The 14,418-nt window shown below is 38.8% G+C and overlaps 1 protein-coding gene across 2 annotated transcripts; it reads right to left on the minus strand.

The window, feature by feature from the left end:
* Positions 1-715: 715 nt before the first annotated feature.
* Positions 716-11,104, minus strand: LOC115220362 (molybdate-anion transporter). 2 transcript variants are annotated; one of them, XM_036510006.1, is made up of 3 exons: positions 10,787-11,104; positions 5,382-5,445; positions 716-2,639 (listed from the first exon to the last, which is right to left on the minus strand). In XM_036510006.1, the coding sequence occupies exon 3, from the start codon at positions 2,578-2,580 to the stop codon at positions 1,228-1,230; it is 1,353 nt and encodes a 450-aa protein (XP_036365899.1). In that variant the 5' UTR covers positions 2,581-2,639; positions 5,382-5,445; positions 10,787-11,104; the 3' UTR covers positions 716-1,227. The 2 variants fall into 2 exon arrangements, with proteins under 2 accessions (XP_036365899.1, XP_029646332.1); XM_029790472.2 differs by lacking the exon at positions 5,382-5,445.
* Between the last annotated feature and the right edge of the window lie 3,314 nt (positions 11,105-14,418).

Consider the following 14,418-nt stretch of genomic DNA (forward strand, 5'->3'; position numbering starts at 1 on the left):
ATGGCAGAAGCTTCAGGGACACTTGGACAACCACAGTAGTTCCATGTATTTATTATCCTTACAACTAGGTTACATGTGAAAGACAGGAAACCCCTGTTAGGGTGGCTGGAAATAGATGAACCTGTTTATAGATGCTCAACAATACACTTCCTGATAGATATATTAAGACTGAATGGTCATGGCTGGAAGGCCTCATGTCTTGTCTTAATACAAGTGAAACGTTCTTTTCATTTTTTTTTTTAGGGCCATTTCACTCATATTAAACATTTGTGTACCTACTTTTGGCCCACCCCTGTACTGTATATCATTTCAGACCAGATTGACAAATGATACAGAAACTCTGTGTGGCGGGGGGGTTCTAAATACTTATTTCTGACCCTGGGGCTTGATTTTACTAGGCCTGGCCTATCTGCCTCATCGTCTACCCACACTAACGTCTATTTTACTCTGAGCTGTCAACCCAACTCAAACCAGGTTGGCGTAAGTTTAAAGTTACATCTATTTCTTGATATTCATATCTATTTCATAAAACGTTTCCTAGGAAACGGAGGATGGACTGGATAATATAAAGGCTGTGGTCGGTGGGGAAGCAAAAAAGTGCATCACTAACCAAGGGAGACAACTGGAGCAAGCTTTTAACAGATTGATAAAAATGTCGGTTTAGCTGACTTGTTAGATCTAAATCGGAGTAAACACTGGCCGAGGTAGTGTTTTCTTTTTGTTTTGGTTTTTTTTCGACTGTTTTATAAATATTCAACCCTACTCGGTGTTTGATTCCAAAACCATTAACACACGCTGAAACAATTTCACCAAAAATAATCCTAGAGATTAGGGGGTTGTTTTGTTACTTTTTATTTGATGGAAAAATAAATATTGCAATTTCTGAGAAAATATAACAGTGACTTGAAAGAAGGCAATGATAGAAAATAAAACGAAAAAAAAAATGGATAAATAAATAAATATATAACTTATATACACTCCTTTGTGTGATTACAACAATGTTGTTTATGAGAAAATATTTTCAGCTGTCCGTTATATAAATATTACCGATATTACTAAACTATTGTTGAGAGTTCTGGAAGATGATGATGATGATGACGCTTGGTTAATGTTTTTGAAAGAAGAGGCGCTTCCTTTAAAGTTGATATTTAATGAGTGGAGTCGGCTAAAGCCATAAGAAATAACGAGTAAAAATAATTAAGATACAAAGCAGGATGGCTATAATGCTTAAAATATATTATGGATGTGTTCGGTCTCTGCCAGTAATAATGTCTCTTGCCGCATGTCATCTTCTTTAGCAATTTTCACAAACCGTACGCTACACACCAGCGCCAGAGCCTGAAGACCAACGCACACCACAAAGATCATTCTGTTACCATGTTGGAAGACGTCTTCGTGCAGCAAAAGTAAAACAATACAAGAAATTAGATTGAGAGGAATACGGAACCAGTTCATGATATTAGTTCTGTGGGTTTCTGGGATGATGTTATTGCGGAGAAAACCCATAGCAGGGAAGTATAACCCCACCCCTACTTCAAATATGAGGAAGGACGTGAAAGATAAAGCAGTGTTGGGATGGGTGGGGTTGGTGGATATCACACATAAAATGTTGGCAAATAATGCTATAATGACCGAACTAAGAAGTAAGTTAGTGATTGGGACATTCTTTGAGGAGGCAATCTGGTAGAGGCCTGACCCTATCAGGATGCTTATCATAAAGCTGGAGAAGACGATGCCGAGAGAGAATTTCTCTCTGTCCAAAATTGGAGTCCAAAGAAAGATGATAATGTAGATAACACTTTCGTAAGATGATTCAATGGCACCAATGAGGAAAACCTTCTCGTGGGTCAAAGTTTTCTTCAGACCCTCAAAACAAAGTTTCTGGAAATTAACTTTATGGCCACTATAATTTTCATTCCAATGAGTGGACATCATGACTCCAGCAAAAATAAGAAAGGGAATGGCCAATATATAAGGAGCTACTGGTCCAAGGCCAAACCATTCAGAGAAAATATTTGCAGTTAAACCAGCTAAAATAGCTAACACTCCATTCCAAAACGATGCTTTTGTGAAAGTAACAGCAATCCACTCTTTGGGGAAGTCATGGGTTTCCGTGTGTTCGTGGATGTACCATGCCTCAAATGCAGAGAACAAAACTGACGTTGCAACACCACCAACCAAGCGGCCCAGCAGCAACACAGCATAGTTTCGAGATAATTTCAGCAAACACGATATGGAGTAAAGAATTGTAAAGAGAATGCACATTTTTTTGCGACCAAACTGATCAGCAGCAAGGGGAATCCAAGTTCCAAGAAGAACGGTCGATGCAAAACCAAAGACATAGAGCACAGCAATTTGTTCCTCTTGGAATCCATAATAGTTGTAAAGTTTATAGAGATAAGGACCTTGAAGCCAGTCTGCAAACATTGCTGGAAGATATGCAGAGAAGTAACCTCGTTGGAACTTCAAAAATTGTGGATTGTTGCCCAATAAAACGTCCTTCTTGAAACGGTAGACCATTATTTGTAAAAGACTGGCCAAACAGGCCAGAACCAGAAATACAGCATATAATACAACCATGATGATGGCAGCAAGGTAAAATAATCAGGAAGAATTCCACAGTCTTGGAGATACAGCAACTGAAAGAAACAAAGAAATTGATAAGTGATTCTCTCAAAGCATATTCTATGGTGTGTGTGTGCAAGTGGTTTAGGGTCAGTAAATGAGATGGTAACCCCTTTCGGTCTTGTGGTTGAGTGAAGTTAACTGTTAGAACGTCTTCAGCAAATGTCATTGTTGGTTTGCTTAAATATCTGTAACTTAGCAATTTGGCAAAAGAGATCGATAGAATAAGTACCGAACTTCAAAGAAATAAGCACACGGTCGATTTGTTCAACTAAGACTCTTCAAAGTGGGGCCCCAGCTGGCCATGGTCCAATGACTGAAACAAACAAAAGATGGAGTAAAGATAGTTTGCCAACGTAACATGGCATTCCTGGTTTAGGACGAATGTTGCTGTAATTTAGCCTCAGGAGACATCGTCTCCAGCTGGTTATATGACATAATCTTTGTCGTTATATTTTTGAACAAGGGAATTTCCTGGGACTAAATTACAGCAACATTCGTCCTAAACCAGGACGGCCATGTTATGTTGGCAAACAATCTTTACTCCAAAGTACTGTTGCTGAATATCTCTCGTTGTGAGATTTAAGAATAGTAATTTTCCAAACAGGCACAGGAGTGGCTGTGTGGTAAGTAGCTTGCTTCCCAACCACATGATTCCGGGTTCAGTCCCACTGCGTAGCATCTTGGGCAAGTGTCTTCTGCTATAGCCCCGGGCCGACCAATGCCTTGTGAGTGGATTTGGTAGACGGAAACTGAAAGAAGCCTGTCGTATATATGTATATATATATGTTTGTGTGTCTGTGTTTGTCCCCCCTAGCATTGCTTGACAACCAATGGTGGTGTGTTTACGTCCCCATCACTTAACGGTTCGGCAAAAGAGACCGATAGAATAATTACTGGGCTTACAAAGAATAAGTCCCGGGGTCGATTTGCTCGACTAAAGGCAGTGCTCCAGCATGGCCACAGTCAAATGACTGAAACAATTAAAAGAGTAAAAAGAGTAAACAAAAGGTGTATCAACAATCTAACTGCAAACCAGAGATGGAGAAGAGAAAGAAGTTTTTATCAAAAAAAGATAATTCAAATAATGATAAAACTAAAAGATGAATCTGACAAAGTTGGTCATACTTGGTGGTACTCCAGCATGGCCTGGCCTGGGGAGGGAAAAACTAAGCAAACAACCTAGGAGCTGGGGCATTTGGATTATGATGATATGTGGTTCGGTGAAAATATTAGAGGATACATGAAGAATTCAGATGAGTTGTGAATGTCCTCTAGTGATCCTAGTATTGTAACCCTTGTAATACTGATCCTTTGGTCCAATAGAACAAACTTCCTGTTTTAGAGGCATCTAAATTAAGAGCTTCCTCCAAAAGCGCATCTTAAGGTATATTCCAAATACCAGCTTAAGAACAGCAAAGTTATTTTACCAACATCAAAATAAAAGCAGTTTATTTAAGAGAAATATGGTAAGAGAAGGATTAACTGTTTTGATATCAAACTGGCCAAGAGCACACTTAGCTTTATGGTACACACTTCCTGTTTTCAGGTGATTGTAATTAAAACATCCAATTAAAATCTCGTGTTAATTTAGGTTTCAAAATAACTTAATTATGATGAAGTTATATTACTATAATCTTTATTACTTTCAAAATTAATTGATAGAAAAATTGTATTTCAACAGACACACAGTAACAAAAGGGGTCAAACAGCAATCGGATTTTTAGGGGGAAGAATATACTGAAGGGGTTTACTGTTACACTCATCAGACATGTAGCAAGATCTCAACTTAAAAGTGTCAGGTCGTGAAGCCTTAAGCAATTATAAAATGGTAAACTGTCCTTTTGGTTGCAAGGGAACATGAAATAGTGCATTCCACTCAAGAACACAATGCACAGCCCAGTCCAGAAAGCAAAACCACAACCTTGCAATTGTGAGTGCAACATTTTAACCACCAGGCCACACATCTTCATTCCTACATGTGTGTGTGTGCCCCAACATGGCCTCGGCCTCTGGCTAAAATCAGGCTTCTTTCAGTTTCCATGTACCAAATCCACTTAATAGAAGACTCCTCCTGCCCAAGGTGTCATGCAGTGGAACTGAACCCGAAGCCAAATGGTTGGGAAAGAAACACCTGAACCACACAGCCAGGGTACCAAGAAGCCTTTATAAAAGCTGAAGAAACATCACAAAAAAACTTCTACTCAGAGTTTCATGTCCCCATTCATCAGGCAGGTGCGATACAGAATTCTGAATCACACCTGCCCAACAAATGGGAACATGAAACTCTGAGTAGCAGTTTTTTTTGGGGGATATTTTTGCAGCTTTAATAAAAAAAGCATATTACTCTACCTTCAGTATTCGAGTACCATTTTTTCCCCACCTTGTTTTGCATTTATGTGCTTACTCATGTGTGTATATGTATATATATATATATATAGAGAGAGAGAGAGAGTTTACAAAAAAAAAGACGAAGACAGGTGGTGTACAAAACAAACAGATGTATTAGTATAATGCTCAGGAATAGAAAAAGTCTTTTACGTTTCGAGCCTACGCTCTTCTACAGAAAGGGACACACAAAAAACAAGGAGAGAAAAAAATGTGTGTAGTGGCTAACGATCTATTATGGCGTGCATGTGTGTATTTATCCCCCACAACTGCTTGACAACCGGTGTTGGTGTGTTTATGTCCCCATGGCTTAGCAGTTTGGTAAAAGAGACCAACAGAATAAGCACCAGGTTTTAAAAAATAATTACTGGCAATGATTTATTCAACTAAACTTCTTCAAAGTGGTGCCCCAGCATGACCGCAGTCTAATGACTGAAATAAGATTAAAAAAAAAAATCAAAAATGTAGAAGTGTGTTTACATTCTTAAATTCCTCTCACAGTAAGGCTTTGTAATAAAATTATTTCAGTCTTCATGAGTCACACTGTGTTTTGCATAAAATATACATTTTTATATTAATTAATTAATGAGCTTTCAAATGCATAAATATGCAAATTAACCAGTTATCATTGAAACGATCCATATGTAGCCCACATTTTCTACTAGTCTTTGAGCTCAAACTGGCAAGATCCAGCCTCTCACACATACCCTACAATGTCATTCTAAAAATTTACAATCACATCATCAAAATCTCAAAGCTACGAAATAATACAGGATTAATTCAAAACAATTTGAATAAATAAACATTACACTTAACAGAATAATCAAAATAGCAAAGGGCGAAGTTACCCAAAACAGTGATAGCCTAATTTACACCTGCTTTATATAACTCTTATTTAAATGAGTTCTCCCATAGACCCTTTTTAATATGCTTATCCTTGTCACACTGTGTCACGCTGAATCTCCCTAAGAACTACATTAAGGGTACACATGTCTACGGATTGCTCAGCCACTTGCACATTAATTTCATGAGAGCAAGCTGTTCCATTGATCGGATCAGCTGGGACCCTCATCGTCGTAACCGACTGAGTGCCACTGTGTGTGTGTGTGTGCCCGAACAAGCATAATTGTTGGTAATCCCATTGGTTAAAATTATTGCCCCTATACGAATTCTAAACTTTTGTCAAAGAATTCAGATATGAGCAGTTATAAAAACACTGATTTTTTGGAAATTACTCAGTGATCGTTGGATGTTACTAAACTCCATGACACTCATCCTTGAAACATTGGCTATTTTTTATGATGTGGTGGTTTATCTACAAGATCACGTCCAGAGGTCACCACTTTTTATAGCCGGTTTGGTTACTGTTTGTGCAACACTACTTTTATATGTTTCCTATTTGGAAAGAGATAATAAATATATCTTACTTTTGAAGTAGGAATATATATTGATAAACCCGTCACTTATAACTTATTTATAAGTGTTATCATTATACATAAATCCTAACTCCAGCTACATAAACACCATAGTGAGAAATATATTTTATGCATGCATGTATGTTGAAGATAAATACATACATGTTCTTTTAACCGCTATAAAAAATACAGAGTTTTATAATTGCAGAAATAAATATTAACAAGTTGAAGAACATGAAGAAAGAGAAAATAATTACTACATTAGTTTATTTTTGTACATTTAGCAATTGGAAAGCAAAGTCATTTTGTCATAGAGAATTACAACTTAAAATTCACACTAACTAATCCTTCATACTAATTACTAGAGTTCACAACAATTCAAATAAGTCTTGTTGGATTTTTATCATAGACATGGCATAAAAAATAGCCAATATCTCAAGGAGTGAGTGTCGTGGAGTTTAGTACATCTAACGATCACTGAGTAATTTCCCAAAAATCAGGGTTTTTATAACTGCTCATATCCAGATTCTAAGAACCATATTTCATGAAAGATTTTTTTGACAAAAGTTTACAATTCGTATATGGGCAGTAATTTTAACCAATGGGAGTACCAACAATTATGCTTGTTCGGGCAAACGACCATTACGTCATATTGTTGCCTTTTATGACTTGCTACAGTGGTATTTCTTCCAGCTCTTTGCATTCTGAATTCAAACTGCACAATGGTCAAGTTTGCCCTTCACCCTTTCGGGGGGGTCAACAACATAAGTACTAGTCATATACTGGAGTCAATGTAATCAACTAGCCCCCACCCCACCCCTACTGCCCACAAAATTTCAGGCCTTGTGCTGACAGTAGAAAGGACTTGAATAAAGTACCAAACACTGGGGTCAATGTAATCAGCTTCCCTCTCCCCTCAAAGCTGCTGGCCTGGTGCAAAAAATTGCAAAGAATTCATATCTTTTACTTGTTTCAGTCATTTGACTGCGGCCATGCTGGAGCACTGCCTTTAGTTGGACAAATCGATCTCAAAACTTATTCTTTGTAACCCTAGTACTTATTTTATCGGTGTCTTTTGCTGAACCACTAAGTTATGGGGGCATAAACACAGCAGCATTGGTTGTCAAGTGATGTTGGGAAGACAAACATACACACATACATCATATATATATATATACATGATGGGCTTCTTTCAGTTTCCATCTACTAAATCCACTCACAAGGCTTTGGTTGGCCCGAGGCTATAGTAGAAGACACTTGCCCAAGGTGCCATGCAGTAGTATTGAACCTGGAACCATGTGGTTGGGAAGCAAGCTTCTTACCACACAGCCACTCCTGCGCCTGTATCTATTTACTTTTGAAAATTACATTTTTAACGATGCCAGTTTTGGACACACAAGAAGTGTAATGGTATGAGAGGAAGGCTAACAGAGAAAATAGTCTTCGTGTGCGACAAATGTGTGGCTACAATAAGCACTAAAAATATGCAGACGATAGATTTCCTCAAATACTCAGGGGGACCATTAGAAGTAGAGCTTCTGGTATCTAGGCAACCAATTTAGTAGGGGAGGAGGAAGTACAGAAAGTGTAGTTGCTAGAATAAGAACGGGCTGGGCAAAGTTCAGAAAGCTTCAGCCTTTGTAGGTAAGTAGGGGCCTCTCCCTCAGAGTGAAAGGCAGATCGTATGATGCATGTGTACGTACAGCTATGCTACATGGAAGTGAAACATGGGCTGTGACTGCAGAGGACTTGTGAAGGCTTGAAAGAAATGAAGCTAGTGTGCTCTGCTGGATGGGTAATGTCAGTGTGCATGCATGACAGAGTGTAAATGATTGAAGAGGAAAACTGGGTATAAGAGGCATCAGATGTTGTGTGCGAGGGAGAAGACTGCACTGGCTTGGTCAAGTGATGTGTATGGATGAGGACAGATGTAGAAAGAGGTGCTGAGCTCTAATTGCAGAAGGAACCTGTGAAAGGGGTAAACCCTGGAAGACGCGGGGCGAACTGGTGAGAAAGGATCTGTGAATGCTGGGCATCACTGGGAGTTGTGGCGATCTGCTGTACTTGAGAAGACGAGTCGAGCTAAGTAAAATCGCCGTCCTCCATACGTTCCAGGCTTGTCTTTCTCTTACAGGTGCTGGTGCCACGTAATATACACTCGTGCCACTTAAATAGCAACCAGCTCACTCTGTAAAGTGGTTGGTGTTAGGAAGGGCATCCCAGCAGGAGAGACAGACAATGGGAATCTGGACAGCTCCCATCAAAACCATTCAACCCATGCCAGCATGAAAAAACGGACGTTAAACGATGATAATAATGAATAAAACCCAGAATATATAATTTATTTTTTATCTTATATTTGTTTTAGTCATTGGACAGTAGCCATGTTGAGGGCACTGACTCTCCAGTACTTTTAAGACCGATACTCATTCTATTGGTCTCTTTTGCCGAACCACCAAGTTACATAGACATAAACAAACCAACACCGGTTGTCCAGCGGTGGTTATGGGACAAACACACACACACACATACACGGCAATCTTTGGGCATTTGTAGACATAACGTTTCAGGTAAAGAGGACAGGCTGAAAAAGAGAGTGGATGACGTCATCCACTCATACCGAAACATTGCTATATTTATATATATATATATATCGAGCCAGGTTCTGTATACAAAATTCACCTATAAGGCATTGGTCGACCTGAGACTATAGTAGAATACACTTGCCTAAAGTGCCACGCAGTGGGATTGAACTCAAGACTACGTGGTGAAAAGCGAGTTTCTTAACCCACAAAGCCACGCTTATGACTAAATGAATAAAGGTTATCAAGGTCAGAAGGACCAAAAAGGCTTTGGTTGGCCACGAAAATTGTACGAGGGAATTTGAAGATTTATTTCTTGAGTAATGGGGAAATGTGACGTGGCAACAACCATTACTTTCTCGAGGTTGTTGACGAAATATATAAGGCGGCGGTAAACCCGAATGGGAATCAAGGGACGAGTCAAGCGGAAAAAAACTATGACGTGACTGCTTGCTCGACTTGTTAGATATAATAGTCAAACATTCCCGCCAATTGTCACACCTGAAGATAAGTACAGTTTCTCAACAAACAAAAGGACAGGTTGGTCATGGCCGGTAAGACTTGAGCAACGCCGATTGGAGACTAAACAGGAACAACCTCAAGCCATTAGATGGGCAGCAATTGATTAGGTAGAAAGTGTGTGTGCCCACGGGTAATAAGGGCGGAGGTGTGGAATAGTTTGCCCTTCCAAACCTCCGCTGCAACGAGTCCACAAAACAACGGTTGACAGGAGATACGAACTCGCATTCAATACTCTGTGAGGCTCTCCACCTTATCGACCATGTCAATGTCACAACAACAATATAAAGACACCAGCTGTTTTATATATGTGTATATATATATATATAACATCCTTTTGATATATATGAGCTTATATATATAACATCCTTTTGATATGTATATATATAGTTTTATATATATATACACACACATATAGTGAGCTTATATATACATATATATATATATATATATATAGTGAGCTTACATATATACATACATATATATAGTGACCTTATATATATATATATATATATACACACACACACCATCGTTTTGACGTCCACTTCCTCATGCTTGCATGGGTCAGATATATAAAGTAATTATTCGTGCATTGACCCATGTACTTTAAACAATAATGACAAGATTTTACTGTATTCATAAGGTGTACGTTATTAGATGGGGGTCCGAGGTGGGGCTGAAAAGTTCCTGGCTTTAAGGGCATCACAAAAGGCGTGGTTGGAATTCCAACCTTCCGAGTTATTTTACAGGGCTTCGAAAATATGCCGAAAGTGTGTGAATCTGGGAGGAGAATATCTTGAAATAAAACCGTAATTAACTGATCCTCCTGTGTTTTCTTTTACCCAAAGCCAAGAACTTTTCAATACCCGCCTCGTGTGTGATGGGGGAGATAGATAGATAGATAGATGTGTAGGAGAGAGTTTACAAACAAGAGGGAAAGTACTCAATACATAAAACAGAGTATAAATATTGCAGTGCTGAGCAACAACACACAACAACAATGTGTATATAAATATAAGTATATTTGTGAATGTATATGTGTATATTGTAATATGTGTACGTGCATGTAAGCATATTATGTGTGTATATATATATATATAAAACCAGTACTTTCACAGGATTTTGCCATCCCTTAATGAGGTTTGTAACCTTTATATATATATATGTGTGTGTGTGTGTGTATTTCTTCCTGTATGTATGTACATATCTGTTTTCTGTATGTATGTGTATTTATATATATATCTATGTATATGTTACCTTCTTCGTGAGAAATAGTTTCTTCTGCCTTCTCTGGCCGTGGTGGTGTCTGTAAATAACAATAATAAATTCTGTGATCTTCCTGTCACATCTGTGAACTTGGAGATCCGCTTCCCTCCAGTTTCCAATATTTTTGCAACTTAGCAATATACAACAGAATCAGTTCTGTCCGTCTTACCACACATGTTGATGACATTCACAGACCTTTACACACCATCTCCACTATACACGCGTTATATATATATATACACATCATATCATATACACACAGAGTCACACCCTCCACCCAGAAACCTCTCACTTCCCATCTACACGCTCTTCCTCTCTACCTCCCACCACCTCTTTATATCTACAGAACCAGACTTACACCCTCCTTTCTTTCAATCTATATATCTAATTATCGTTTCATTTCTCTCTGACTATCACTCTCTCCCTCCCTCCGTCTCTCTCTTTCTCTCTATCATATTCCTCCCCTTCTTTACATCTCGTTTTCTTAACGTTTCAAACTCTCGTCCAAGCGAGATTAATGATTCTCCCCCCCCCCCCCAAACACACCCGGTTTTTTCTTGTTGTTTGTTTAAAAGACACAAAACATGTCTTTGTGTCTTCCTTGTGTCTTCGTCGGAGTCGATTTCAGTCGATTCTTTTTACATCTAGGTTTTACATTACGATCGATACCTCTATCTATCAATCTGGGTTTTGTAGATTTTTTTACATCAAGTTTTACTTACGATCGATCCCTCTATATAGATATTTGCAATTGGTAATCGAATTTATTGACTCATTTCGTAAATAAATTTAACAATAATAATAACGCATGACCCTGATTTTAAACGTTCTCGATTTGCACGGTTCATTGTTGGATCAGTTGTGTAAAACGAGGGACAAGTCAACGCCCACATCGTCTTCGTCATTTTACATCCACTCTCTAGGCTCACATAAACCGTCTAAGCCATCGTGGGAGTGCAAGTTACTTCATATTTGCAACCACTCACTTTATAGATTAGTCGAAGGACACCATTTTGCCCACAGGTTTAATTTTTCGCATGGTTTCTACAGGTAGCTGCCCTTCCTGATACCAATCGCTTTACAGAATGGAGTGGGTACATTTTTATCGTAGCACCAGCACAAGAGAGGTTTCAAATTCGAAGCAAGACACAGCAAATGGATCCTCTTTAGTCTATACTATTCACAGATAGATTCTCCTTCACCAGCCCCTGGCATTATGGACAGATGTAAATCTGCCCTTCCTGATACCAATCGCTTTACAGAATGGAGTGGGTACATTTTTATCGTAGCACCAGCACAAGAGAGGTTTCAAATCCGAAGCAAGACACAGCAAATGGATCCTCTGTAGTCTACACTATTCACAGATAGATTCTCCTTCACCAGCCCCTGGCATTATGGACAGATGTAAATATATATTATATATCTATCAACATATATATAATGACGATGATCCAGTCCATATTGTACACTTGTTGGCATTTGGAAGGGCATCCAACTGTAAAAGCCATGCCAAAAACTGGCCACACCTGTGCTGATGCCATGTAAGAAGCACTCAGTCCACTTTGCAAGGGGATTGGTGTTAGGAGGGGCATCCAGCCATGAAAACTGCCAAAACAGACACAGAAGTATGATGCAGGCTTCTACTTGGCCAGCTTCTGTCAAACCGTCCAACCCATGCCAGCATGGAAAGTGGACGTTAAACAATGATGATGAAGACATTTGCAACCATGTGACTTTGGGTTCAGTCCCACAGTAGAGCACATTTGGCATGAGTCTATGCTATAGCCTTGGGTCAACCAATACCTTGATTGCGATTTTGTTTGAAGGAAACTCTCTGAAATCTTTTCATAGCCATTATTTCAATGTCCACTGAAGACTCGACTTTGCCTTTCATCCTTTTGGGGGTCAATGAAATGAGTACCAGTTAAGTACTGGGATTAATGTAATTGACTCCCTTCCCCAAAAATTTTAGGCCTTGTACAGAAAGGATTATTTTAACATCCACTTTTCTATGCTTGCATGGGTCAGAAGGAATTGGTTGAGGTGGATCTTTCTATGGCCAGATCCTCTTCCTAACACAAACTCTCACATCATCATCATCTTTTAATATCCATCTTCCATGCTAGCATGTGTTGTTTGGTTTGATAGGATCCAACAGGTCTGATGCAGGGCCATCTTAACAGCCTTACAGGGTATTAAAGGGCAAATCAGTGCACTGGGCTCATGAGTATTTATTTCTTGACATTAATCCACAGCAGACATAATTTAAAATGTGCCCCAGACCTGTGGGGCCCTGAGCAACGGCCCAGTGTGACCCATACCTGAAAACAGCACTGGCCTGAGGACTAGATCATATTTCAGTGTCTGCTTTGGTTTGGTTCCTATTGCTTGATGCCCTCCTTTTTAACACTAACCACTTTACAATGTGTACTGGGTGCTCTTCTTCATGGCAACTGCACTAACAAGGTCACTGAGCAGCTTGCATGGCTGAGATCTCGTTCAACTTAGTTTGTCTCCAATAGACAAAGATGGCTTTATGCTAAGAGGTGTGGTGCTAAATTTATGAAAAACCAAGCCAGAACAGGTTTCTTGCTATAAAGGAGCCCCCATGGTAACTCACAGAGAAGAGAGAATAAGATAGGGCTGGAAACAGATAAATAGTGGTGATGAAGATTCAGAATAGACTCTCAAGGTCCAAGGAGAAGATGAATAGAGGTGAGTAAATATTAGGTTAAAAACCTTTGGATAGAAACAGTTTTAACCTCGTATTTATTTACACAGTATTATTTATAGCTTTATCTGCTTTGAGATTCACCATTCCTAAAAAGAATTATTTCCTATTATCAATATTTCTAAATTTTCATAACATCAACAATAACCTTTCAATATCTGGCAGAAGCCACTCACCTTTACCTTTCCTTCATCACAAATACTTCTTAGTTGGGAGAGCTTTTTCTTTCCTTTCCATCTCATCTTCCTCTTTTATTTATTTATTTATTTATTTTCCCTGTTTTGCAAATTACATGGCAACCTCACTAGTGTTGGTGCCAAGGAAAAGGCATCCAGCTGTAGAAACCATGCCTAAGATGATGTTGGAGTTCAACACAACCTTACAGCTTACTGGTCTCCTGTTACAACTGTCCTACCCATGCCAGCGTGGAAAGCGGATGTTAAACAATCATGATGAATGATAATAATACATGTGTGTGTGTGTGTGTGCATGTATAAAATTTCATGATGATCGTATACACAAACTACACTGCCATAACTAAATACTCCACTTGTCAAAAGAACGTGTTATGGAACTTGAGTTGATGTCTACCATAGATAAATAAATAAATACAAACTGCTACTGCAAAAGCAATAGTCTGACAAACAAAGACTTTTGGCGGTAAAAAATGAAAATATGGTCATTATTTAGCAGAATTTGACTCAGACTTAAATCGTTCCCGCCTGATGAATGTGAAATTATTGTTTTCACACAAAACATTGAGTCATAGCAACCAGCTGTTAGTATAATTGTCATTAAACTAGATTCTACACCGTCATTATATTCATATATGAGGGATTTTTGTTTGTTGACAAAGAACCAGGACCAATCATACACACACGCAAACATACAG

Source organism: Octopus sinensis, linkage group LG16 (genome assembly GCF_006345805.1).
Source record: "Octopus sinensis linkage group LG16, ASM634580v1, whole genome shotgun sequence".
In the NCBI taxonomy this organism is placed as follows: domain Eukaryota; kingdom Metazoa; phylum Mollusca; class Cephalopoda; order Octopoda; family Octopodidae; genus Octopus; species Octopus sinensis.

Excerpts from the sequence above, each read along its gene's own strand:
- LOC115220362 (XM_029790472.2), bottom strand. The coding sequence starts at position 2,580 with ATGGTTGTATTATATGCTGTATTTCTGGTTCTGGCCTGTTTGGCCAGT.